The sequence below is a fragment of the Oryctolagus cuniculus genome, unplaced genomic scaffold (genome assembly GCF_964237555.1).
Source record: "Oryctolagus cuniculus unplaced genomic scaffold, mOryCun1.1 SCAFFOLD_177, whole genome shotgun sequence".
NCBI lineage: Eukaryota > Metazoa > Chordata > Mammalia > Lagomorpha > Leporidae > Oryctolagus > Oryctolagus cuniculus.
The window spans coordinates 17,076-43,985 of record NW_027208313.1 but is presented as its reverse complement, the minus strand read 5'-3'; the positions used below and the strand labels follow the sequence as shown (position 1 = coordinate 43,985).

General features: G+C 44.4%; 2 protein-coding genes across 2 annotated transcripts in view; both read left to right on the top strand.

The window, feature by feature from the left end:
• The window catches only part of LOC127485870 (leucine-rich repeat-containing protein 37A3), a 30,508-nt gene extending 5,601 nt beyond the window's left edge, over window positions 1–24,907 (top strand). Inside the window, 9 exon segments of the mRNA XM_070067802.1 lie at window positions 1,903–1,974; window positions 4,821–4,892; window positions 5,507–5,587; window positions 12,105–12,176; window positions 12,727–12,801; window positions 20,693–20,811; window positions 22,237–22,514; window positions 22,759–23,120; window positions 23,122–24,907. Coding sequence (XP_069923903.1) covers window positions 1,903–1,974; window positions 4,821–4,892; window positions 5,507–5,587; window positions 12,105–12,176; window positions 12,727–12,801; window positions 20,693–20,811; window positions 22,237–22,514; window positions 22,759–23,120; window positions 23,122–24,037 — 2,047 coding nt within the window. The 3' untranslated portion in view covers window positions 24,038–24,907.
• LOC138848199 (leucine-rich repeat-containing protein 37A3-like) lies at window positions 24,689–26,661 on the top strand (the record flags this gene model as incomplete). Its single annotated transcript, XM_070067798.1, has 2 exons — window positions 24,689–24,821; window positions 24,905–26,661. Coding segments are annotated over exons 1-2 (1,890 nt in total), but the record flags the coding sequence as incomplete, so codon positions are not given.
• Window positions 26,662–26,910: the final 249 nt, after the last annotated feature.

The following is a 26,910-nucleotide window of genomic DNA, read 5'->3' as shown; positions in this document are numbered from 1 at the left end:
GTCTTTATATACTTATTGAACATCTATGTTTTGTTGAGGTTTTGTCCACTGTCCATTTGTTGAATTATCTTTTCCTTACTGATTTTTGAAAGGAATCAGTTTAGACTCCCAATTTGGGGGGAGAATACTTAACATTCAAAGTAATTAACTAAAAATAAAAATCTATCATGTCACCTAGGCCAGTGAACTAGAAATTTTGAAGTGCTGAGTGTAACATAATAAAAAAAAGGAATTAATTGACATTTTTCACGACAGTTTGCGTGTTATATCACTGGGACAACTTGTACAGACATCATAAATTATTTCTGAATACAAACAAGACATATAACAGACAAAGGAGAAGGGTTATGATCACTTTAAGATAAATTTTCCCAGGGCCTGTGCAGTGCTGCAGTAGTGCAGTGGGCTAAGCTGCTACTTGCGGCGCTGGTATCCTGTACGGGCACCAGTTCTAGTCCCAGCTGCTCCACTTTAAATCCAACTCTCTGCTATGGCCTGAGAATGCAGTAGAGGATGGCCCAAGCACTTAGGTCTGTGCACCCATGTAGGAGACCCCAAAGAGGCTCATGGATCCTGGCTCCTGGCTTCCAATTGGCCCAGCTACAGCCATTGCAGCCATTTGAGGAGTGAACCAGTGGAGAGAAGACCTTTCTGTCTCTCCTTCTCTCCATCTGTAATTATAACTCTGAAACAAATAAATAAAATCTTTTTTAAAAAAGATAAAAGTTTCCCCTTAGCCTACTATCTCATTTCTGATGGGAAAATGCTAGAATCAGGCAGTTGTGACTTTTAATTTATGATGTTTCTTAAATACAATACACGCAGTTTGTATATATTTTGGTTATGCTTCATTTAAAGATGTCCCAAACTTGTAAGAAAAATCAAAGTCAGGGCTGGCACTGTGGCATAGTAGGTAAAGCCACCACCCACAGTGCCAGCATCCCATATGGGTGCCGGTTCGAGTCTCAGCTGCTCCACTTCCGATCCAGCTCTTTGCTATGGCCTGGGAAAGCAGTGGAAGATGGCCCAAGTCCTTGGGCCCCTGCACCCACATGGGAAGACCTGGAGGAAGCTCCTGGCTCCTCATTAGCACAGCTCCAGCCTTTGTGGCCAATTGGGGAGTGAACCAGCGGATGGAAGACCTTCCTCTCCCCTCTCCCCTCTCCCTTCTCCCCTCTCCTTCTCTCTGTGTGTAACTCTGACTTTCAAATAAATAAATAAATCTTTGGAAAAAGGAAAAATCAGAGTCATCTGACACAAAAGTAAATAACACTAGTTTCCTCTGAAGAGTGAAGACGGGAGTTGGAAAGGCTAAGGGATAAAGGGAAGGGGAAGAAAATTTAATTTTTCTTATTTGAGAGGCAAAGGCAGCATGCTATCATACACTGTTCACTCCCCAGATGCCTGTAGTGGTGAGACTGGGTCAGTCAAACTCAGGAACCTCAAACTCAGTCTTGTTCTCCTACATAGATGGCAGGGATTTAAATACTCAGCCATCATTACTGCCTCCCTGGTCAACCTTAACTTGTAGCCCCGGCATACCTCAAACATGGGGCTTCGGTAGTAGGGCTTGGGGAAAAAACAGAAGGAAATGGCAGTTCTGCCAATCTTGGTGCCTCCCAGTGTTAGGTTCTAACAGGGACATTGTGACCTACAGAGCAGACATTACATTTATGATTTGGTGGGAAGGACGGATAGGTGTATAGAGATGGACAAAAAAGGGAGAGTGGGAAAAATGGTTTAAATTAAAATACAACAGACATTGCCACCCTAGAAGTAAATTAGAATCTGGGTATTTAAACAGCACCATTACCAAAGTTTCCTCTACATACAGAGTTAGTCCTATGAAGCAAACAGCTGCAGTTGTCATTTTGATTCAGAAGTACCTCTTTCATTTTCCAGAATCCTCAGTGAAAATGACTTGACTGAATTACATAAGGACTCATTTGAAGGCCTGCTGTCCCTCCAACACTTGTAAGTCAGTTAATCATACTTATTTATGAGATTTTAGTTACATTATCTAGAAAACAAATATGGGTCCCAGCTGGATAATCTCCAAGGTTTCTTCTGGAAGTCTACACTGTAGGGTCTCATATCTCTAACATGGAATACCTACTATGTGCTTTGTGGTTTTTTTTTTTTTTGACAGGCAGAGTGGACAGTGAGAGAGAGAGACAGAGACAGAGAGCAAGGTCTTCCTTTGCCATTGGTTCACCCTCCAATGGCCGCCGCGGCCAGTGCGCTGCGGCCGGAGCACCGCGCTGATCCGATGGCAGGAGCCAGGTGCTTCTCCTGGTCTCCCATGGGGTGCAGGGCTCAAGTAGCTGGGCCATCCTCCACTGCACTCCCTGGCCACAGCAGAGATGGCCTGGAGGAGGGGCAACCAGGACAGAATCCGGCGCCCAGGCCAGGACTAGAACCCGGTGTGCCGGCGCCGCAAGGCGGAGGATTAGCCTAGTGAGCCGCGGATTATATTTGTATTTAATTTACAAGCAATGGATGAAATTGGATCCAAGGTCTGTCTTCATACAGGTCCTAAGTTAAGAATGAGTTTTATATTTATAAAGGACTGTAAAGAGAAACAAAGAAACAAGAAAATACAACAGAGACAATATGTGGCCGACCAAGTCTCAAACATTTATCATCTGGCCTTTACAAACAAGGTTTGAACAAGTTGGTTTAATACAACAAAGGGAAGAAAACATAAACCAACAACATTAATTTGAATGCCATCAACTGAAAGTTGTTAGATGATCTAATCTTGAATAAGTTAACCTTTAGCCATTAAGTGACTTGCTAAACAGGTAAATTATATAAACAATATTATCAAGAATACTAAGCTACCAAGAGAACAGATTTGGCATTAATGATTTCCGTTAAGGAACTATTATACCCATGTTGGAAATAGATAATTAAAACAATAGCTACATAGTATTGGGAAGTGTACATCATTAATCCTTATTAGGCTAATTACTGGGCCTCTTCAGCAAATAGATTCTTGTCTCAAAAGTACAAGGCTTAAGGAACATAGCATGTGATACTCACAACACTCCTTTGAATGATGATCAGAACTTCTAGGCCATACGGGGACAACCACATCTGCATGGTTCCTCTTGAGCACCTTTCCCATCTGGGCTCCGGAACCTTGCAAACATGGTTTGGAGAAAAACAAATGAGACTACTGCTGGTAGAATAGGCCCTTCATTGTTTCTGCTGGAAAATCCTTTGTAGCCTAATTAGTTTATGCTAGTGTATGTATTCACTTCATTTTCAAAATGCCAATCAATTGTCTAAAGCTGAAAGAGAAAGCCAAACACTTTGCCTAGTACTGGAGACACATAAATGAGTAAGACAGGATCCCACCTTCCCAAGAGCTCACAATCTTGCAGGGGAAACAAATACACAAGCTCAAACCAATACCCAATAAGCACTATGTAGCTGACAGAGTGCTGCAGAGGGACCAGGGAATAATAAAACCACACTGCTTTTTAAAAATTCACTTTTCCTTCTTCTACCTACTCAACCATTCCTTCATTTAATAAACACCTGAGTCTATTTCCATGAGTCAGTTTTAAACATAGTGGGCAATGTAGATGAGCAAGGCCAAATCCATGCTTTCAAGAAGTTTATGCTCTGGGGAAATGGAAGGCACAAGTAACGATATCAAAAGAAATGGATATAGAGTCCAGACGAGGGAGAAGACTTTGGGCTGGGTCAGGGACGATGGAACCAGGGAGCAATGCCAGTTGAACAGGACTTCCAAGGGGGCAGTGGGCATCATCAGACGTCTTGGAGAGAATATCGTGGGAGAAAGGGAAAACATGGAAGCTTCTGAGGCACAGAGATGCAGGGAAAGCTGGAGGGTGAAGCCAGGTCTTCCAGGCCTTTGAATGCTGAGCAAGAGTCACCACGGGGAACCATGCTGTCACAGCAGTGCTCTAAAACAGACTTGAGCTTGCACCACAGTTACCTGGGGCTCTGAACCCTACCCCCACAGTAACTGCCTGAGTCGGTCTAGAACAGGGCTGAGAATCTGCCTCTTCTGTAAGCACCTAGTGATGTTGGCCTCGGAGAGTCACTTAGGGCAAGTCCCACTGGTGACTGCGCGTGGGACAGGTGAGAGAAGGAGATTCTAGAGATGGAGCCACCAACAGATGAGTTGCAGGTGAAAAGTGAGGGTCAAATTGTAATCAGTGGAAGTAAGAGTCCTCTACCACCAAGAGTGTTTTCAAGTGGGAATCCAGTGTCGTGCTGTTTTCTGACGGTTCTATCATGGCTTTCATGGACTATCAAGCAACAAGCAACAAATAAATTTCCTTTAGTATGACAGAAAGTGTAATTCTGAATCAGTTCAAAATAATGAATTAATTAGAGAACCAATTTCATTTCAAATGATTCAAAAGGGCATCTTTTTTTCTGGTATTGAATGAAGTTAGAAAACTAGGACTAAACCAGGAAAGATGTGAAAATGTGAGTATTCTTTGGAATATTAGACATCAAAAATGGAGATGACAGCTTTGCTCCTTGTTTCAAATGGATGAAGACTATGAAAGTTCATCTAATCAATTCTGCACTCAGGAAAGTTTACCACCACAATCTATCAAGATCTATAGTTGTGTATGTCATTGATGAAGGTTCTAACAGTGAGACTATTAGGAGAGGTTGTAAGAAGGGGTAGTATCTCCAGAGGGTCAAATACAAGTCCAAAGCTTTACAGTTTAGGTAAAAACTGCATATCCAACATTATCAAATGCAAATTTTATTATCCCCACTGACTATATAGGTAATAGCTAACCAAGGCAATGTTTTCCTTTTCCTAGAGATTTATCCTGCAATAAAATAGAGTTTATCGAAAGACGTGCATTTGAGTCACTCCCTTTTTTGCAGTCTATGTAAGTTACAATTTCATCACATTTGGAATTTTAATAAATCTTCACTGTTCACCTTGAAATAGGGTTAAGATTCTACTTTACATTTGTAGTAGAAGGTTGCTAAAATTCTGTAACAGGTCCTTTTCCTCTCTAGCAAAAATACTATCAGGTACAAAAGTCAGAGTGAATCCCACAGAGCAGGGCTTCTCAGCCAACATGATTTTGCATTCAGGTAACAGCTTGCAGCCCTGCACGTGCTGCTGACACTGCGTGAGCTAAGCCCAGCCTGCTGTTAAGCCACTTACTATGTACAGGACAAACCTCCACAAGAAAAGCATTATCGAGTCCAAAATGTCAATAGCATTCAAGTTGTGCAACTCTGTTCCAGAGAAGTAAAGATCACACAGTACAAGTATGTCATGTAATATGAAAATAATATGATGAAATTTAATGTAAATGTGCAAGTATAATTCAGAAACCAAATCTTCCAGTACCAGTAAATTCTTTAGTGTGTAGATAAAATGTGGAAGTATTGTTTCATCTATAAAAATTAGAATCACTCCTGAAAGAAGAGTATTCTGAAAATATTTCTTTTTTTCTTCTTCATTCTCTTTCACTCGTGTCTTTTTTTGTAGAAATCTTGGTTGCAATTTACTGACAGAACTGAGCTTTGGGACATTTCAGGCGTGGCATGGAATGCAGTTTTTGCACAATGTGTAAGTGCAATAGATGATGAATACATATTTAAAAACCATTTGTGTATAAAAATGGTATATAGTTATGCTTATCTGGGTATTAAGCCCTGTATATAAACTCTGCAAAGAAGGTCTTCATTTCCATTTTTTTTTTCCAAAAATCTAACACAAAGTACTCTGGGAGAAAAAGGTTCTGGTGCTTTCTCAGGGTTACCTGCTTTTAAATCCTAATGCAAAAATAATTCCTGGGACCCAGCCAAAGGGCACATCTCTCCCCATCACCCACCCAGATCATAAGCTTTTTCCAAAATGTATTTAGCTCTCAATTTATAATTTATAAATTATCTGTGGATACTAATAACTTTTGAAATAGGAAGAAGTGGCATATATGTTAAACTGTAGTGTTAAAAAAATAAGAAAATACACTGCTCTAGCCTAATCCCACATATTTTGTCCTGACTAAGCTGCAACAGAAAGTGAGTTTTATTCACTTTCAACTCAACAATTCTGTGATGTTCAATGGCCCAAGGGAATTTTAGATTCAAGATACAGATTCTCCACTAAACCTGATGTTGAAAGACTATCCACCTGTTCTGTGGTTCAGAATCCCAGCCAAACACAATTCATTCTGGTTATGAGGGAAGGTTTTAGGATGTGTTGGGGATGGACCAACAGTGCCTGCAGATCTTGAGGAAGAACACTGAGAGTCTGTTTTTACTTCACCCACACACCGGGAGCTGGTTCCTGGAGCCCCAACACCAAGTGGTTTTGGTAGCATCAGTAAAAATGGCCTCAACATATATCATTCCATTAGAATCCCTCCTAAGGGGCCGAGTTCCAGTACAGTTTTCTGTAGACAACACAGGGAGAAAATCTGTGGAATCACAGTGGATGAAAAGTAATGAATTCATTTAAGAACATTCACTGAGTGCCAGGCCCACCGAGTGCCAGGTGCTGTATTAAGTGCTGGGGGTACAAACTGGAGCAGGACAGAAGCTTTGTCTCCAGAGACTTTCATGCCAGCAGGGGGAAGTTGGACATTGATGGGAAAATGAGTGACAGCCATGCTAGCATCTGTGCAGCAAGGCCAGAGAGATGAGCTGAAAAAGTAGGAGCAGAGCTAGGGATGGCGCACAGTGCATGAGGCACCAGTTCATTTATCTCAAGTTTCTGTGTCCATCTTAAGCCAAAGAAAAAAAGCATTTGCTTCATGGTGATGCAAAAACCAGAGCTAGCTGGTATTGGAAACTAATCCTCTTATCATGCGATCTGAACATATCTAACTCATGGTTGCTTCAAAAATTGGCACAATGGCTGTAATACACCAAGTGTGTGTTGGGAGCGGGTCTCCTTTATTTGGGGACATATTCTTTTATTAGACAAATCTGCTTCAAGGAAACTTTTGCTATCCCCGTTGCCCCAGGAAGACACCAGTGATCTTATGACCAAAGATGAGGGTTTTTAAAGTGAAAACAATGCTGTTCACTGCATTACAGAGTCCAGAAAAGAGTGCCAGCTGAGCTGGATTCATCATGAACTGGAGCCTAAGCTTCAAGGCTTTACGCTTGCACGTGCCCCTTCCAAGGTCCTGGGAGGGGCTGGAGCAATTTTTATATTCATAATTCTGCATGTTTCATTATAAGGGATTCCCCAAATTAGGTTAGGCTCATGCTCAGCAAAATCTGCATTCACCCTTACTTTGCATGTACTACATGCAGCCCAGTAAACATTCTTCTGAATGAAGTCTCTGTGTAAAACAGCAGTGTGGTAGGATCAATCTATTGTGAATATGAAATCTACCTCAAAGACATGCCAAGAGCTTACCAGTGACATAACATTCTTTGAATAGTAATACTCATCAAATCTTTCAGTGAAATCAGAAATGAAATATATTATGGAAAATCAGCAGTAATTGATAATTCTAAACATTAAGTATACTTTATTTCTTCTGCTTCATTCATTTATGTCGCTCCCCCTCTTCGTGGAGGAACGACACAGGACCCTGCGTTGTTCTTTCGTCTGCTCGGCCCTCCCCAGGTTTGCTGCTGGTTCTTCCCGGGTTGGCTACCGTCCCTTCCACCTCCGTGGAAGGGCATTTCCCCCTGCCGCTTTCCCCACTTCTGCGGGGGAGCGGCACACCGCCGGCCGGCTCTCTCGGGGGCTGCACAGGTGTTCCTTCAGATAGATGTTCCTGGTGCATGTTGTCTCTCTCCTCCTTTATAGTCCTCTTCCACCAATCCCAACTCTGCTACCCACACGCCGAGTACGCTGCTCTCCTCCAATCAGGAGCAGCTCCTGCAGCTTGTCAAGTTGGTGAAAGGCAGCTGGGTAGAAGCTGTTTGCTCCTCTCCCAGCGCCATATTGTGGGAGAGCAGATGCATAGAATAAGTCTTAATTCCAGTAACTTAGTCTAGTCCGAGTTGCTCCCAGTTGCTCCCCACACATGTACATTAAGTCTTAACTCATTGGCTTCTTTCTAAAAATTGTTTTAGTCACTTCATTGGTCCTCACAAAACAAGTTTCATAGTTTAGTAGTGGAAGGACTCTAGAGTGTAGAGAGGGGCTCCCTTATCCAGACAGAGCACATCCACATGCTCACTCGTCTGTTACTCACAAGCACTGTGGGTGACTAGGAGGAGAGTCCAGGCTTTCTCCCTCCTCAGATATTCGCCCCACTGTTGACACTGTAGGTGAGCTGGGTGTGGTCGTACACTGAAGGTCAGCCATGGGCATAGCCTCCTTCAGGCAAGCTGTGGATACACCTGCATTTGCACACTGCTGGCACAGTCCTCCCTCTGTGGTGTGTCCTGGAATCCAAACAGCATCTCCCCAAACTCAGAGAGAGGCATAAACCTTACAGATGAAGAGAACAACTCAGGTCTGCCCTTTGGGGGTGTTTTGTAAGGGTTCACAAGTTTTCACATTGTCACTTCCTGCAACTATTACACTTTTCTTCTCATAATCTTTTCATCTGCACCATATTCTCATCTGTGTAGCAAGAGGTCTTCTTTTCTCTTAAGGTAATTCTTCCTCTGCACCGTATGCTTCTCTTAAAGTATTCTCTTCATTGGCTTTAGGGTTTTTTTGTTCTTTTACTTTTTTCTTTAAGATTTATTCATTTATTTGAAAGTCAGAGACACGGCTGGTGCTGTGGCACAGCAGATTAAAGCCCTGGCCTGAAGCGCCAGCATCCCATATAGGTGCCGGTTTGAGACCTGGATGCTCCACTTCCAATCCAGCTCTCTGCTATGGCCTGGGAAAGCAGTGGAAGATGGCCCAAGATTCTGACAGCTCACTGGGATGCACTTTGGAGGAGCTCAGCTTCATTCTGCATGCTCATCTCCATTCATTTTCTTTTTTCTTTTTTTTTTTTTTTACAGGCAGAGTGGACAGTGAGAGAGAGAGAGACAGAGAGAAAGGTCTTCCTTTGCCGTTGGTTCACCCTCCAATGGCCGCCGCGGCCAGCGCGCTGTGGCCGGCGCACCGCGCTGATCCGGTGGCAGGAGCCAGGAGCCAGGTGCTTTTCCTGGTCTCTCATGGGGTGCAGGGCCCAAGCACCTGGGCCATCCTCCACTGCACTCCCTGGCCACAGCAGAGAGCTGGCCTGGAAGAGGGGCAACCGGGACAGAATCCGGCGCCCCGACCGGGACTAGAACCCGGTGTGCCGGCACCGCTAGGTGGAGGATTAGCCTAGTGAGCCATGGCGCCGGCCCTCATCTCCATTCATTTTCATTCTCTCTCTCTCTCTCTCTCTCTCCCCCCCTCCCTCCCTCCTTCCCTCCCTCTGTCCCTCTGTCCCTCTATCCCTCTCCCTCACTCTCTCTGATACTGGGCATACAGGCTATTTTTTTTTTGGAGAGTTTGAGGTTTTTTTTGTTGTTGTTGCTCATTTTACACATACTTCTCTTTTCTTATTATAATTCCTGATTTGGTTCAAATGTAGACAAAATAACTTAGACAAAGTTCAAACATTATCCAACATTCACATGGTTACATATGACTGTGAGTATGCAAGTAATACATCTCATAATTTTAAAAAATTTTGAGAAGCAACAAATTAAAAATAAAATTAATCCACAATCCAAAAACCTAAACCCAAATATTGCTAAGACATCAGTCTATTCCTAAAGCAGATGTTTCTTTTTTTTAACTTTTATTTAATAAATATACATTTCCAATGTACAACTTCTGGATTATAGTGGCTTTTTCCCCCCATAACCTCCCTCCCACCTGCAGTCATCCCATCTCCCATTCCCTTTCTCATCCCATTCTTCATCAAGATTCATTCTCAATTATCTTTATATACAGAAGATCAACTTAGTATATACTAAGTAAAGATTTCAGCAGTTCGCACCCACACAGAAACACAAAGTATAAAGTATTGTTTGAGTACTAGTTATACCATTAATTCACATAGTACCACACATTAAGGACAGAGATCCTACATGGGGAGTAAGTGCACAGTGACTCCTGTTGTTGATTTAACAATTGACACTCTTATTTATGACGTCAGTTATCACCCGAGGCTCTTGTCATAAGCTGCCAAGCCTATTTTTAAGGCTACCACTGAGCTTGCCAGGGAGGAACTGTCTAGGGCAAGTTAAATACACGAAACCCACACAAATCTCACTATTCTTAGAGAAAGTCAGCCAATTTTCTTGAGTAAATGCCCCACAGGTTGCTGCAAGCCTTTGGTTAAATTTCCAGAATTATCAAAAACTTGATTCTGACCACTTTTACCATTTTGTTGTTCCCTTTATGAAGGGATAAATTTTCAGATGTTCTCACTCCACTGTTTACATAGGTTTCCACTGATGTCACCTACAACATGCTTTTAAATCTCTAGTCTCAATGACTCTGAGCTAAATATCTAATTGTGGGATAAGATTAGGGAAAAGGAATAAAAAGAGAAACTAATTTTCATGAGCGCTATCCTGAGAAGGTTGATGAAATTTTCAAAGTACTTCTATATTTAGTCATCTCAAGCTTCAGATTAAAGTGACAAATATTTGGACCCTTTTCTGCACACATATTAGACACAGTCTGGGGCAGGACTGAGCTCCAGCTCCAGCTTTGCTTCTTACAAGTGCAGTGACCTACAACAAGTTACACAGCCTCTGTGACTCAGCACAATATATATCACAATAGGCTACTGGGGTACAATACCTATCACAGAGGTTATTGGGAACATCCAGTGTTGAATGCTGAACACAGATGCTTGGCAGCCCAATCAATATCATCTGTAAGAATTATTATTTTCACAGTCTGTAACAGTACAGTACGTTTTTGAGTAGAGTTAAACTAAAGGCAGTTTTTTTTTTTTTACCTGTTTTTGTTTTTGTTTGCTTGCTTTAAAAACTTTAAAAATCTATTACAGCATTTAGGAATGAAATTTCCCACAACACGAATTTATTCATTGTATTGGTATGGAAACAAAATGTGATTTCTTTACTCAACAAATATTTATTAACCATGCAGTAAATTTCAGGCACTATGCCACACACAGGCATAACAAAGACAATAACATATGTTCCCTGCCCTCAAGGGGCTAACAGGCCAGGAGACTGACAGGCCAACAAGCAACGTAACAAAGACTGTGATGTGATGTGATGTGATGTGATGCAATGTGACGTGATGTGATGTGATGATCAGTGTGATGTGATGTGACATGATGATGTGATGTGATGTGATGTGATGTGATGTGATGTGATGTGATGTGACGTGATGATGTGGTGTGATGTGATGTGATGTGATGTGATGATGTGTGATGCGAAATGAGAACACCAGTGGAAGAACGTGACAAGAGTATGGCTTTGACGTGGGTTCTTTTTCCATCAACTAAATGAATTAAGTCATGGCTTGTTTAAAATTTCTAAAGATGAAAGGCAAGCACCTTGAATTATGGAGAACACAGGATTAGTGTTTCCTACACAAAAAAGGGCTTCCCTATCAGTGTGGTCACTTCTATACATCTTTCTTTTTTAAGACACAGACAGCTCCCGTCCACTAGTTCACTTCCCAAATACCTGCAATGGCTCGGGCGAGGCTAGGCCAGGCCCAGGCTGAAGCTGGAAACCAGAAACCAGTCCACGTCTCCAAGTAGGCAGCAAAGAATCAACCAATTGAGCCATCACCACTGCCTCCCAGGGTCTGCATTAACAGGAAGTTGCAATTAGAAGCTGGAACTGGGAATCAAACCCAGGCATCTGATTTGAGACGTAGGTATCCCAATCTGGGTGTTAAGTGCTAGGCAAAACACTGGCTCCACTTCTAAGGCTTTTCACCTAAAAAGTTCTTTTGCATACTTTTTGTTTATTATGCATTTTTTTGTATCTTTTCTCTTTCTCTTCTCCATTCATCCTCTAAGAGACATAGGTAGTTCCCAAAGAACAAGTGCTTTTTGAATTCTAAGGGTGATTTATAAGTACACAGAAAGTAATTTTAAGCCTAAAATGTCTACACAAAAAAGAATATAATTTCTCATACAATCTTGTGCTTATTGAAAGGCCAATAACTTTAATTCCATTGCCTTTTTCAGAAATCTCAATCGTAATCCTCTGACAAATGTTGAAGATTCGTATCTTTTTAAACTGCCAGCATTAAAATATCTGTAAGTATTAAACTAATTATTTTTTATTTTCATCAAACATTAAATATTTGAGATTGAGGCTAAAAAGTCATGATTTTAAATTAGGTTACTGAAAAAAAATAAATTAGGTTACTGAAAAAAAGTTATTGACTGAGGCAAGAACTGAGAAAGAATTTATCATGGGAAAGACAGCTGGCAGAGGGAGACAGTGTTACATGCAAATACATGTTAGGAATACCATCTATCCCAAGCAAAGAGGTATAGATGTAAATTTTTAAAGAAAAAAATAAGAATTAAAAGAGGTCAATGTAGTATAAAATGAAAAATAAGACAATGGCAGAAAAAGGTGTAGGTTCCACTCTTCAATGCCAAGGTCATTAATCTGATGATGCAAATAGTAAAGTCATTTCAACCAGGGCTTTCTGGAACTGTCTCCATGACAAACTCTTGAGCGGTCTTGCTTTATAGAGAAGCCAAAACTGATGTAACCACATCTTCCTGAAACAACCTTTTTAAAGACAGATCTTTTTATTGAGGTCCATACCATGAATGTTTGGGCTTTCTCCTTCAGAGACTTGGGAACAACACAAGTACCACTTACCACAGTTGAGAACATCCTCATGATGACTCTTCAATTGGAAAACCTGTAAGTTATCTTTTTCTTAGGTTTATTTCCATGTAAGTCTGTAGACGTGTTTTCTTAAGTCAGGCTTATGGAGGTATAATTTTTATGTATTTCAATTCACACTGTAAAGTTTGCTGAGTTTTGGCAAACACGTGGTTATGTAACCACCACCAAATTCCTGATGTAGAACATTTCTATCAACCCAAAAAGGTCCCTCATGGTCCTTTCCAATCAATCGTCTCCTCCCATCCCCAGACCCAGGCCCTGCAAACCACTCATCCTGTTTCTATTCTTGTAGTTTTTCCTTCCACAGTGTCTTATAAGCAAAATCATGTAGTAAGTGTAGCCTCTTGTGTCTGGCTCCTTTACTCAGCATAATCCTTTAGAGATTAAACTACTATTCATGTTGCTGCCTCTACCTATTGCTAAGTAATATTCCAATTGTGTAGTTACACCAGTTTATCCATTTCATCAGCTTATAGAACTGTGTTTTCCAACTTTTTGCAATTATAAATAAAGCCACTAACAGCACTCACATGGAGGTCTGTGAGTGGATATGTGTCTTCATTTCTTTGGTGTAAAGATCTAGGGGTAGGACAGTTCATTACCTACTAAGTGTATATTGAACTGTTTAACACACAGCTAAACTGTTTGCCAAGTAGCTGCTGCAGTCTGCACTCTCACCAACAATGTTCGAGAGTGGCACTTGCAACATGTGTTGTCCCAGTCCTCAGATTTCAACTTTTTTAACAAACATTTAGAAACTGGACATTGTGGCACAGCATTAAGATACCACTTGGGGGGCCAGCACCATGGCTTACTTGGCTAATCCTCCACCTGTGGCACCGGCATCCCATATGGGCACCAGGTTCTAGTCCCAGCTGCTGCTCTTCCAATCTAGCTCTCTGCTGTGGCCCGGGAAGGCAGTGGAGGATGGCCCAAGTGCTTGGACCCTGCACCCGCATGGGAGACCAGGAGGAAGCACCTGGCTCCTGGCTTCAGTTCGGCGCAGCTCCGGCGGTAGCGGCCATTTGGGGGGTGATTGGGAGGTGAACCAATGGAAGGAAGACCTTTCTCTATGTCTCTCCCTCTCACTGTCTGACTCTACATGTCAAATAAATAAATAAATAAATAAATAAGATACCACTTGGGATGCCTACATCCCGTATCAGAGTGCCAAGTTTGAGTCCCAGCTACTCTGCTTCCAGCTAATGTGCACCCTGGGAGGTAGCCGATGGTAACTCAAGTATTCTGGTCTCTGCCACCCATGTAGGAGACCCACACATTGAGACCTATGTCCTTGGCATAGTCCTGGCCCAACCCTGGCTGTTATCAGCATTTGGGGAAGTGAACCAGCAGATGGAAGGTCAATCAATCAATCTCTTTCTCTCTCTCTCTCTCTCTCTCTCTCTCTCTCTCTCGTTCTTTCAAATAAGTTAAAAAATAAAACTTTTTTTAATGTAGCTCTTCTGCCAGTAGATAAATAGTGGAATCTCTATATGTTTTTTTAGTATTTAAAAATAGTTACTAGAGAGTCAATCAGTTCTCTCACCAAATGCCACCAAGACCAGCATTGGGCTGAAGCTGGAATTGACAGCTGGGAATTCAACCCAGATCTCCCATGTAGGTAGCAGGAACCCCAGTTACTCAACCAAAGAAAGGCAGAAGAACTATATTAGCAGGAAGCTGGAATCAGGAACCAGAGAGAAGAATCAAATGCAAGTGCTCAAATGCGGGACTCAGTCATCCTAACGCTGGCACCTTGGGTACACTCACTGCAGTTTAAACTTAGACTTCTCTAATAACTGACGATACTGTTGTGCAAATATCTTTACCAAGTGTCTATTCAAATCTGTTCCCATGTAGTAATTTGATGGTAATCTTAGGGAGTTTTAAGAGTGTTTTATATGCTCTGGGTATGAGTACTTTCTCTCAGATGTATGTTTAGTAAATATCTTCTCTCTGGTTGTGAGTTATCATTTCACTCTACTAAGTGTACCTTCTGAAGAGTAGAAGTTAATTTTTTTTAATGTTGATGAGCCTATAGCAACTTTTATCTTGTATGGTTTGTCCTTTTATTGTGCCTTTCCTGAAAAAAATCTTTCAAATAACCCATTGTCTAATCTAAAGTTACAGAGATTTTCTCCTGTTTTCTTGTAGAAACTGTAGAGTTACATTTAGGTCCATGATCCTTTCTAGTTAATTTTCATGCAGAGTTTGAAGTATCTCAAGTTTTGAAGTTTTAAAAAGGATTTCCTTAGAGCCCTATTCTGACATTTTACCATAAACTCACTGCAACTTCCATTGTGACCTCCCCCCTGCCAATTGGACAAGCTAAACAGAAACTATGATAAGGCTAGTTGAGCGGACTCCACAAGATAAGAATGGGGAAAGGCCTCTCACAGCATACCCTGCCCTAATCACTTCTGTCAGATCACCTCCTTGACTAACTTTCCCACATCATCAAGTCCACTGGTTTCTGCTCTAGCCTCCTCTTCCTCAACCTTGGGCAGCATCTGCCACAGTGGATCCTCCCAGGTCAGTGAGAGGCCTTCCTCTCCAAAGAGTCAAAGCTCTCATCATCAACAAGCTTTCTCAGTTAGCCAAGGCTGTGGTGTTCTAGCTGCTTTTTTCATACTTGACCATCAGTGGACAGGAAAAGTGCTAGCATTTTCTGGAGCCATGTGCAACCAAGGCTATAAAAACCTGAAAGCAATTGTTACACTGGAGTTCATTATTGGAAGTCCTCAGGAGTTTAGACAAAGCAGGTCAGCTCACTTGTGTCGTGACTCATAAGCGATGGTCCTTAATGCATTCTTAAAGACTTACTTATTTATTCGAAAGGCAGAAATACATGTAGGGTTTTTTTTTTTTGCCAGAGTGTTTTGGCTTTCCATGCCTGTAATACTCTCATGGGCTTTTCAGCTAGATCCGTGTGCCTTAAGGGCTGATTCTGAGGCCAGAGTGCTGTTTAGGACATCTGCCATTCTATAGGTCTGCTGTGTATCTCACTTCCCATGCTGGATCGTTCTCCCCCTTTTTTATTCTATCAGCTAGCATTTGCAGACACTAGTCTTGTTTATGTGCTCCCTTTGGCTCTTAGTCCTATCATTATGCTCAATTTGAACAGAAATTGATCACCGGAACTAGTGAGATGGCATTGGTACATGCCACCTTGATGGGATTGAATTGGAATCCCCTGGTATGTTTCTATGTGGGTGCAAACTGTTGAAATCTTTACTTAATATATGCTAAACTGATCTTCTGTATATAAAGAGAATTGAAAATGAATCTTGATGTGAATGGAAGGGGGGAGGGAGAGGGAAAGGGGAGGGTTGCGGGTGGGAGGGAAGTTATGGGGGGGGAGCCATTGTAATCCATAAGCTGTACTTTGGAAATTTATATTCATTAAATAAAAGTTAAAAAAAAGAAGAAAAAAGAAATGCAGAAATACAGAGAGAGAGAAAGATCTTCCATCTGCTGGTTCCTAGCTCAAAAGACCACAACAGCCAGGGCTTGGCCAGGCCAAAGTCAGGAGTCGGAGCTTATTCTGAATCATGTGGGAGCAGGAGCCCAAGCACTTGGACCATCCTCTGCTGCTTTCCCAAGTGCATTAGCAGGGAGCTGGACCAGAAGCGGAGCAGCTGGGACTTGAACCAGTGCCTATAAGGGATGCTGACACTGCAGGTGAAGGCTTAACCTGCTACAGCACAGCGCTGGCCCCTTTATTGCATATTAATGTGCAATGGTCTTTAATACTTAAATATTATCTAGTAAGAATAAGTTATACCTCAGGTCATTAGCAATTTCAAAAGATTTTCCAATATTTTTTAAAATTTTATTTATTTATTTGACAGATAAGAGTTATAGACAGTGAGAGAGAGACACAGAGAAAAAAGCCTTCCGATGGTTCACTCCCCAAATGGCCACAATGGCTGGAGCTGCACTGATCGAAGCCAGGAGCCAGGTGCTTCTTTCCAGTCTCCCATGCGGGTGCAGGGCCCAAGGACTTGGGCCATCTTCCACTGCTTTCCCAGGCCATAGCAGAGAGCTGGATCAAAAGCAGAGCAGCTGGCACTAGAACCAGCGCCCATATGAGATGCCGGTGCTGCAGGTGAAGGATTAACCTACTGCACCATGGTGCCAGCCCCAGATTTGCCAATATTTTTGAAAATAATGATTTGGGGCCCAGCGCTGTGGTATAGTGGGCTGTCTCCACCTGCGGTGCCAGCATCCCATATGGGCACCAGATCCAGTCCTGGCTTCTCCTTTTCTGATCCATCTCTCTGCTATGGCCTGGGAAAGCAGTAGATGACCTAAGTGCTTGAGCTTCTGCACCTGCATGGGAGACCCGGAAGAAGCTCCTGGCTCCTGGCTTCAGATTGGCCCAGCTCTGGCCATTGAGGCCATTTGGGACGTGAACCAGCTTAAGATGGAAGATCTTTGTCTCTGTCTCTCCCTTTCTGTGTTTGTAACTCTACCTCTCAAATAAATAAAAATCTTCTAAAAAATAAATATTTTATCACTGACATCATCCCTAGTGCATCCATTTTAGTAAGCAGCAAAACTACAACATTCTCTATGCAAGATGCAGTGTTCCTGCCAGAAATGGTCCCTAGTGGGGCTGGTGTTGTGGCATAAGGTGAAGTTGTCTGTGATGCTGGCATCCCATATGGGAGTGCCAGTTCAAGTCCCAGCTGCTCCACTTCCCATCCAGCTCCTTGCTAATGAACCTGGGAAAGCAGCACAGGATGACCAAAGTGCTTGACCCCCTGCCACCCAGGAGAGACCTGAATATAGTTCCTGGCTCCTGGATCCTGGCTCCTGACTTCAACCCAGCCCAACCCCAGCTGCGGTGGCCATTTGGGGCATGAACCAGTGGCTGGAAGATTTATTCACGTTCATTCTTTCTCTCTCTCTCCCTCCCTCTCCCTCTCCCTCCACTCATTCTCTCTCTCTCCTGCACCCAACCATCACTCTGCCTTTCAAATAAATAAAACTTTTTAAAAAAAATCTTAGCCACTCAAAAAAATAAATGTTCCCTGGTGATTATATTCAGTATTGGTCTTAGAAGGATAAATTGAGGTGCATGCTGTAAAACAACTGATTTGAATGCCTCAAAAATCCCAATGCCATGAAACACTGCAAAAAAGGAACAGTTCTAAACTGAAGAAAATTAAAGAGCCATGAAAATAAAATGCAATGCCTGATTTAAAAGTAGCCAAGACATGTTTGGGACAACTGAGAGCACCTGCATGTGGACCACAATAGACGGTGATGTTAATGTTAAAGCTGACTGGGTGATAATAGTGTTGTGGATATGCAGGAGAATGCCTTTGTTCTTAGGAGACACAGACTTCAGGTTTAGCAAGAAAAGGTCATCATATCTACAGCTCATTCTCAAATGGTTTGTCCAAGAAGTGCATAGAGACACACACGTGGAAAGTGAATGTGGCAAAATGTTAGCAACAGTTGAATCTAAGTGAGAGAACATGTAAACTCATGACACCAATCTTTCGGATATTTTTGTAGGCTTGAAAATTTTCAAAATACGAAGTTAGGGGTAGAAAGGACTTAACGAAAATTTCCTGTTAGAATTGAAGTCTAGTAAAACACTAGCTTAGCATTCTGAGTGCATTCTTTCTTTTTTTTTGTTTTGTTTTGTTTTTAACTTTTATTTAATGAATATAAATTTCCAAAGTACGATTTATGGATTACAATGGCTTCCCCCCCATACCGTCCCTCCCACCCACAACCCTCCCCTTTCCCACTCCCTCTCCCCTTCCATTCACATCAAGATTCATTTTCGAATATCTTAATATACAGAAGATCAGCTTAGTATACATTAAGTAAGGATTTCAGCAGTTTGCTCCCACACAGAAACATAAAGTGAAAAATAATAGATGATTTTTTTAAATGATGATGAAATCAGATCAGACCTATTGTCATGTTTAATCCCAGTGAGAGTCAAGTTGGGAGTTGATAATTTCTTTTTTTTTTTTTCTTTCTATATGAAGCTTTCCCTGGACCCAAAGAAGTAACATTAGTCATCTGTAACAACTCAACCATTGGTTATTCTATTGGTTAGAAAGAGCCTGGCCCACTACGTGTAACCTACCATAGTTTATCTATTCACCTATTTGTGAACACTTAGGTTGTTCCAATTTGGGGGTATTAGAAATGAAGCTGTTTGCACTTACCCCCCCCTGTAGGAACTCTGTCCTTAATGAGCTGTACTATGAGAATTAACTGCAAAACTTGTTCTCAAACAGTACTTTTTATGTTGTGGGGTGGGGGGTTGGTGCAAAGTGTTGAAATCTTTACTTAGTATAGAGTTGCTCTTTTGTATATAAAGTCAATCAAAAGTGAATCTTAATGAAGAATGGGATGGGAGAGGGAGTAGGAGGTAGGACGGGAGTGGGGGTGGGAGGGCAGGTATGGAGGAAAAAACACTATATTCCTAAAGTTGTACCTATGAAATTGGCATTCATTACATAAAAGCTTTAAAAAATAAAACAAATAAAAATTAAACTGTTTACGATGGCAGGCATTTGGTGCAGCCGTTAAGCCACTACCTGGGATACTCCAATCCCACATCAGAATGCCTGGATCCAAGTCCCGGCTCTGCTCCACCCTAGCTTCCTGCTAACATGTACCCTGGAAGGCAGTGGGTGATGCCCCAAGGACTTGAGTTCTTGCTCCTCACATGGAAAACCAAACTAGTTTCTGAGCTCCTGGCTTTGGCCTGGCCCAGCCCTGCATGTCGCAGACATTTGGGGAGTAAACTACCTAATGAAAACATGTGGTCGGCACCGTGGCTCAATAGGCTAATCTTCCGCCTTGCGGCGCTGGCACACTGGGTTCTAGTCCCGGTCAGGGCGCCGGATTCTGTCCCGGTTGCCCCTCTTCCAGGCCAGCTCTCTGGTATGGCCCGGGAGTGCAGTGGAGGATGGCCCAAGTCCTTGGGCCCTGCACCCGCATGGGAGACCAGGAAAAGCACCTGGCTTCTGGCTTTGGATCAGCGCGATGTGCCGGCCACGGCGGCCATTGGAGGGTGAACCAATGGCAAAAGGAAGACCTTTCTCTCTGTTTCTGTCTCTCACTGTCCACTCTGCCTGTCAAAAAGAAAAAAAAAAAGAAAAGATGTGTTTGTGTGTGTTTCTCTCTCTTCCTTCCACAGAAACTTTCGAAATGATACATTTGAAAAAAAAATATAATGAAAATAGACTGACAGTTTCTTAAAAACACACACCTACCATAAGTTGCAGTCTTTCCATTTCTGGGTATTTAGGGAAGCACCACCTGACACATCCCAGGGCACTCCCTGGCAGGAAACAGGGATCAGAAATGGAGCCAGGCACTCCAGAAGTGGATGTGCTTGTCCCAAGCAGCATCTTCATGGCTGGGCTAAACACCTGCCTGGTCAAATTACTTTCACTCACCCATCAGTGAGCGAGTGTTCCTTTTTCTCCACATCTTTTCCAACAATTACTGCAGTCAGTCATTTTTCTGGGACCAGAGTAGTTTCTAATAGTGAACACTTCCAACAGGGATGGAGAAGAGTACTCCAGAGGTTGGGGGAAGTCCTCCTGTGCACTCCCAACCCACAATGAGACTTGTGAACTGGAAGGAGACACCCCTGAGTCAAACGACAGATCCATGGTGCCCAATGCTCACCCTGTTGACTTTATTTTGGATACACCACACCCACTTCCATGCCTATGCCTCCTTGGGCCACCTCTCCCTCCTTCCTTTATTCTCATATTCAAGACCAACAATTGGCCACCAGGCTCCTACCCAAATGTCCTGGCCACATACCTCAAGAACTCCTTTGCTGGCACCTTGGCTCACCTGTTTGACCCACCCAAGGAACCCCTTTACAGGTAACTTAATTCTCTGTCTCTACTCATAGGATCTTACCCAGCCATATGGCCTGCTGCCTCTGCCAATTTAAACATACTATCGAGGTTGTCTGCAACACCGTCAAGCTTCACTGTGACATTGAATGCCTGCCAAATACGACACATTGCCGTGAGTCGGAACTTCCTGAGGATCTTTTTTTAATATTTATTTGTTTGAAATTTCTTATTTTAAAATTTTAGGGTCAAGTTTAAAGTAACAATGGAATTAATTGCTGAATTTTTATTCATTCATTCAGATTTAAACTCCCTAAATTGCTACACTGCTCCCTTGCTGAAAGTCAGGTTCGCAATCACTGCTATGTAATTTAATAACATAGTTACCGCTATGTAATTTACATATGCACAAAGGATCATGGAAATGCGGTGGAAGGGGAAGGAAGCAATGTTGGGAACCACACACGTGGTGTTCTGTGCTCTTGGGTGCTTTGCTTTTCAATGATAACTCATTTGCACACAGTCTATAAACTGGTTTTCTATGTGTTGGGCCTCAAGGGCCCTCTGTCTTATAGAACAGGTCTACACTGCTCACCGCGGTTGTTTGTTTTTGCACTTGTATAAAAGAGTACAAGTGATGCTGTTTTATTTGGAGCCGGGGAGTTTCTGGTTCCATAACCAGAAATGGCTGCCTGACTCCTCTGATGGAGTCGGAAGGCTCCTCCATGCACTTGTAGACTGTCCAACTCTGAACCTGCTCTGAGTCTCACGCTTTTCTATCCACAGAACACTCGGGTACTTTTAAGTATCCTTCTGTAGATGAGGGTTATTACCACTGATGTCATGACTTCCAAAATGTGACCGCTTTCTTCCTTAGACAGCTTGAATTCAGATCTCAGTCAGGGATCTGAGGCATTAGCACAGTGATAACTGTATACCCATCTACACAGTGTTGCTCACCTTCCAGACCAGTTTCCTACCAATTATATTATTCCCTTCGTCTCAAGAGGTGAGAAGGACAAGCATTGTTAATCTCCCTTTACAAGGGTGGGAAAGAACACACTGAGGTGAGGAGCAAGGCCCCTTGGCTTGACCACCTCTGCCCTCACTCCCCTTACATGCCTATCTCTTGCCATGGACACCTGTGATGGTAGCAAGAACACAGGGCCACAGGGAGGGAGGGAGGGAAGGAGGAAGCCTGTGCTCCCTCAGCATGAGGCAGGACTGTAGAATGATGTGGCTGAGAAGCAGGGGCAGAGCCACAGAAGGGGCAGCTGGGTGGGGCCATTTGTCCTCCAGCCTTATTCTAAGCCTGGAGTGGTTGGTCATTGGAAACCAATGAAATAATACTGATCATAGTTACTGCTTTTTAACACTGCGAACTCTTTGAATGCCACTCTCAAAAATATCTTTTTCTCCTTTGTTGTTGCCATTTCATAGGTTTGAGTTTGGTTTTACTTTTCTCTCTAAAGTCTCAATGGTACCCCAAATATTGGATTTGACTCCTAATTTAATTGATCAGAGTGTAGGGCTGTGGACTGACATAAAGCTGTCCCATCAGTCTTCTGTGCCAAAAAGCAGTCTCTTCTTTTTTTGACAGTTGAAGAAGCATCTATAGGGAACCCAAAGGGGGCATTCATGAAGATATTGCAAGCCCGGAAGAACAACACCAGCAAGCAGCTGACTATTGAGCCAGGGAACTCAGTATCAGAGAGAAACAGTGTGGACTTCCCAGGCCGCATGAGTGAACAGCGGGACCTCAACGATGAAAGTGATGTTATTACTGCACTGAATTATATATTGCCTTATTTCTCAGAGGAAAATCTACAAAATGTAGAATCAACATTATTACCATTCATTACACTGCTTTTTTCAAATGTGCAAGATAGAGATAAGTCCCTGAGCTACGTGAAAACCCACATAAGAAGGCCCTCTCATCCTTACAGAAATAAGTTGAGAAAGCTCTATTTTCTGGAGAATTTGTTACATGAAGTAATTCAAGAAAAAAATCGATAAGGTTAAGAAGGAAGAAAAGGCCATGCTTATGCAGCCTATCCTGTTAGGTCATCAATTTAACCCTCAAATCCTCCAAAAGAAATCAGAAACTGCCCCGTCACAGGAGAACAGCCTGGCAACCATGCCAAGTGTGGGGTACAGGCTGCAGAGAGTGAAAAAAGTCATCAAGGGGCCAAAGGGCTTACGGGAAAGGCACCTCCAGGAGATGAGGAAGAGCCTCGGGAGGAGACGGGGCACCTGGCCCTTTGCGGAGAGCATTGGGGGAAGAAGGCTTGGGAGAGCAGGCTCCAGGGAGCTGAAGGAGCTTCAAGTGGCTCAGAGGCCCAGGCAGGTGGCCGGAAACTCCTTGCACACGGAGCCCTTGCTCACAAAGGAACGTGAGGCTGCAGCCTCCTCTTTCCTGAAGAAACACATCCTGGGCAGGCCTTCTACCTCCCCTGCAAAATCTCTCTCTGAGATCAACAACAAAGGAGGACTTAACCTACACCATTTTTGTCTTAGAAGATGCCAATGCTAGAGCCAAAAATAAGGCGGCAGGGAAACCAATCTGGCATTCCAGACAGAATTACCGCTTTCATAAAACTTGCTCTCACCTGGTCCTCCGAACCCCCAAGGCCAAACTGAGTCGGAAGTTCAGAAGGAAAAATTCCCTCAACAGGCTGACGGCTGGGAAGAGGCCTCCGTTCCCTGCACTGCGGAGTCTCATAAACTCCCCCTCCGGAGAGGCTTTCTCATCCCCTGGAGGCCTGCATTCTCAGGGGAGTCCTCCTCTGAGAGAACCTTCTATAGAAGACACTAGGGAGGAAAACCATTCCGGAGGGCGTGTTTTCGAAGAAAATGTTTTGACAGAAAACACCACTGCACATGAAGAAACGCTCCCTGGCGACAAAATGCACACAGATCCTTCAGCTACAGATTCTGCTGGGACCGAGTTCGACCTAATGCCGACTGTGGACCAAACCAAGGAAACACAGTGGGAATACCCCAGCGAGGGCACTGAAGCCCCCACCACGCCCGCAGGCTTCACCTACCCCGTGATGCTGTCCCAGGGGCAACAGTTTGAAATTCAGCTGAATCAGCAGCTACAGTCCCTCATCCCCAACACTGACGTGAGAAGGCTCATTTCTCACGTCATCCGCACTCTGAAAATGGACTGCTCTGAGGCCCAGGTGCAACTGCCCTGTGCCAAGCTCATCTCCAAAACAGGCATCCTGATGAAGCTCCTCAGTGAGCAGCAGGAAGAAAAGATAGCCAAGAAAGAATGGGACACAGAGCAGTGGAGGACCGAGACCTATATCAATGAGAGTACAGAAGCCCCGAGTGGACAGAAAGAGCAGGAGTCGAGTAAGGTGAGGACAGGAGACCTGCACTTTCCCATCACTTAGGAGACCCCACGCGGGAAGACCAGGGGCTCCCAGTCCAGATCCCTTGGCTCTCTGAGCCCTGGTCTTCCCACTCCTTGAATGTCCCACCTGAATCGCCTGACTCGCTCACACCCATGGCAGACCCTGGCGGCTTTGATGACCTGGGGTCTTCTGCTCCCTCCCGGGTGCTGGCCTCGCCTCAAGAGTCCACTGTGAGTTTGCTTCCTTTTTCTGGAACTGCCCCCAGAGCCAGAACAGCTTGCTGGTCCTGGTCCGTACCAGTATTTCAATAGGTTTCCTCAACAACAGAGGCTACCAGAGGCGATTCCCGTGCTAGACGGGGATCAGGATCAGCCTCCGGCTCTGCCTCCTCGACTGGAAGGAAATGCTCACCAGTCATTGGAAGCACTCGTTCCACCTCTAGACAGTCAGAGTTCACAAGGAAACAAGTTGATTGTTTCACCCCTGACCCCCAAGAAAGATCTAGCTCGGCGTCGACGGCTTCCTAAGGTTGGTGTTGGAACTCCAGACAAAGCGGCCAAGCTTCAGGGTCAAAATCAAGTTTTGCCGGCTGACTATGGGGTCTATCCTGGTGGTTTTCCTACAGAATCCCAGGAGAACCCAGGAGAACCTGCACAGCCCTCTGAGCAGGCTGAACCATCTCAATTCCTGATGGAAGGCCAGACTCAAAATCCAGAGACTCAGGAGCCCATCCAATCCTCCTCTGCACAGCAAGAAGAACAAGTTCCGCCTCCACAGCCCGTTGAACCAGATGAACTTTCTTCACCCCAGCAAGAGGGCCCAGGTGCAGACCTGCAGCAGCCCGAGGAAGAAGCATCTCCGTTGCAGCAGGAGGCCCCCGCTCAGAATCCATTTGCTACTGAGAAGTAGTAGGTCAGGCATCAGTGAATCACAATCTTAACACTCCATCCTCACCTCAGATTGTAGCTCTCCAAGCAAACTTCCCCAGCGTCACACTGAAACCTGCAGACACGGAGCTGACAGAAGCCTCAGGGGTAGGTGAGGAAGTTCAGTCTACTCCAAGCACGGAGCAGGCTCCAGCTCAGCCTCTGGGGCATCCTGAGGGAGTGGGACTCCCCTCAGCCCAACAAGAGGCCCCAGTGCAGACTCCGGAATTCCCTGGGAGGGTGGAATCTTGGACTCAAGAGGGTCTAGCTCAGACCTCAGATCTCCCTGAGGAGACTGGACCTTTCTCTACCCAAAACGATGCCACAGCTCAGCCCTCAGAGTATGCTGAGGAAGTCAGCCCATCTGTAGGCCAGCAGGGGGCCCCAGCTCAGCCTCCAGGCCTGCCTGTGAACACTGAATATTCCTCCAGCAATCAGGAGCAGCCTGCTCAGCCTTCTGAGTCTCCAGAGATCGAACCTTCTAGAAGCCAACTGGAAGCCCCGGAGAAGCCTTCGGCACTCCCTGTGGAAGTCAAATCTCCAGTACAGCAAGATCCCCAAGCTCAAGCGCTAGAATCTCCTGAAGAGACTATCATAGCTCAGACTCCACAGATTCAGAAGGGGATGGACTGGTCTCCAGATCAGAATCAAGTTCACCGTTATAACCTGCCCAATGTTACCATCAAGCCTGCAGATGTGGCGCTGACCATAACTCCGGAGCCCACCATGGAGCGGGACTCTTCTCCAGTGCAGCAGGAGGGCTCTGCTCAGACTCCGGGCCCTTCTGTGGAGACAGAACCCTATATTAGTGATCAGGAGCAGCCCACTCAGTATGTTGAGTCTTCTGTAGAGAACAAACCCTCTCCAGCCCAGCAGGAGACCCCATATCAAACTCTGGGCCCTTCCCTGGAGACAGAAGCTTCTCCAGCCCAGCAGGAACCCCCAGAGCCGACTCCGGTCCCTTCTGCAGAGACGGAACCTTCCCCATTCCAGCAGGCACCCAGAGCTCACACTGCACGCCCTTCCGTGGAGGCAGAACCTTCTCCCCGTGAACAGGAGCAGATAGCTCAGTATGCGGAGGCTCTGGTGGAGACTCAGCCTCCTCCAGGCCCTCCCGTGGAGACAGAGCCTTCTCTCAGAGAACAGCAGCAGATTGCTCAGTACGTGGAGGCCCTGATGGAGACTCAAGCTCCTCCAGGCCAGCTGGAGGCCCTAGCTCTGACTCCAGTCCCTCCTATGGAGACCGAACCTTATATCAGTGAGCAGGAGCAACCAAGGCGGCCCTCTGAGTCTTCTGAGGAGGTTGAATCTTCTGGAAAGAAGACAGAAGTCCCAGCCCAGCCTCCAAGTCATCACACAGTGACCACTTTACCTCCCGGTCACCATCAAGTTCAGCAGTACGACTTGCCCAATGTGACTACTAAACCTCCAGACCTGCAGCTGACCCTAACACCAAAACCTGCAGCAGAAGTGGAAACATTTCCAGTCAGCCACGAGGTCACAACAACTCAGGCCTCAGTCCCAGCTCTGCCTCCAACGCCTCTTGAAGAGGTTGAACCACTGCCAATTCAATCTCCAGAAGTTATGCAGGATGAGAAACCCTCTATGACCCAGCAGGAGGAAACAGCTGAAATTTTACAGGCCCCCGAAGAGGCTGCACCTTCTCCAATCCATCAGGAAGCCCAAGCTCACGCCTCAGTGTTCCCTACGGAGCATGAGCCTTTGAAAGACCAGGAGGCAGACACAGCTGAGCAGCCAAAGCCCCCAGAAGAGGATGAGCACTCCCCACTTCCAGGGGTCCCAGCTCAGCCTGAACAACTGAAGGAACCTTCACCAAGCCAGCAGGGGATTTCCGTTCCACCTCTAGAGCGCCCCGTGAGTGCTTACCAATTACCACTCCAACAGGGAAACACAAACCAGCCTTCAGATATCTTCCCAGAGATGAGTGATGCTATCCCAATGAATATGACATTTTCACCTCATATT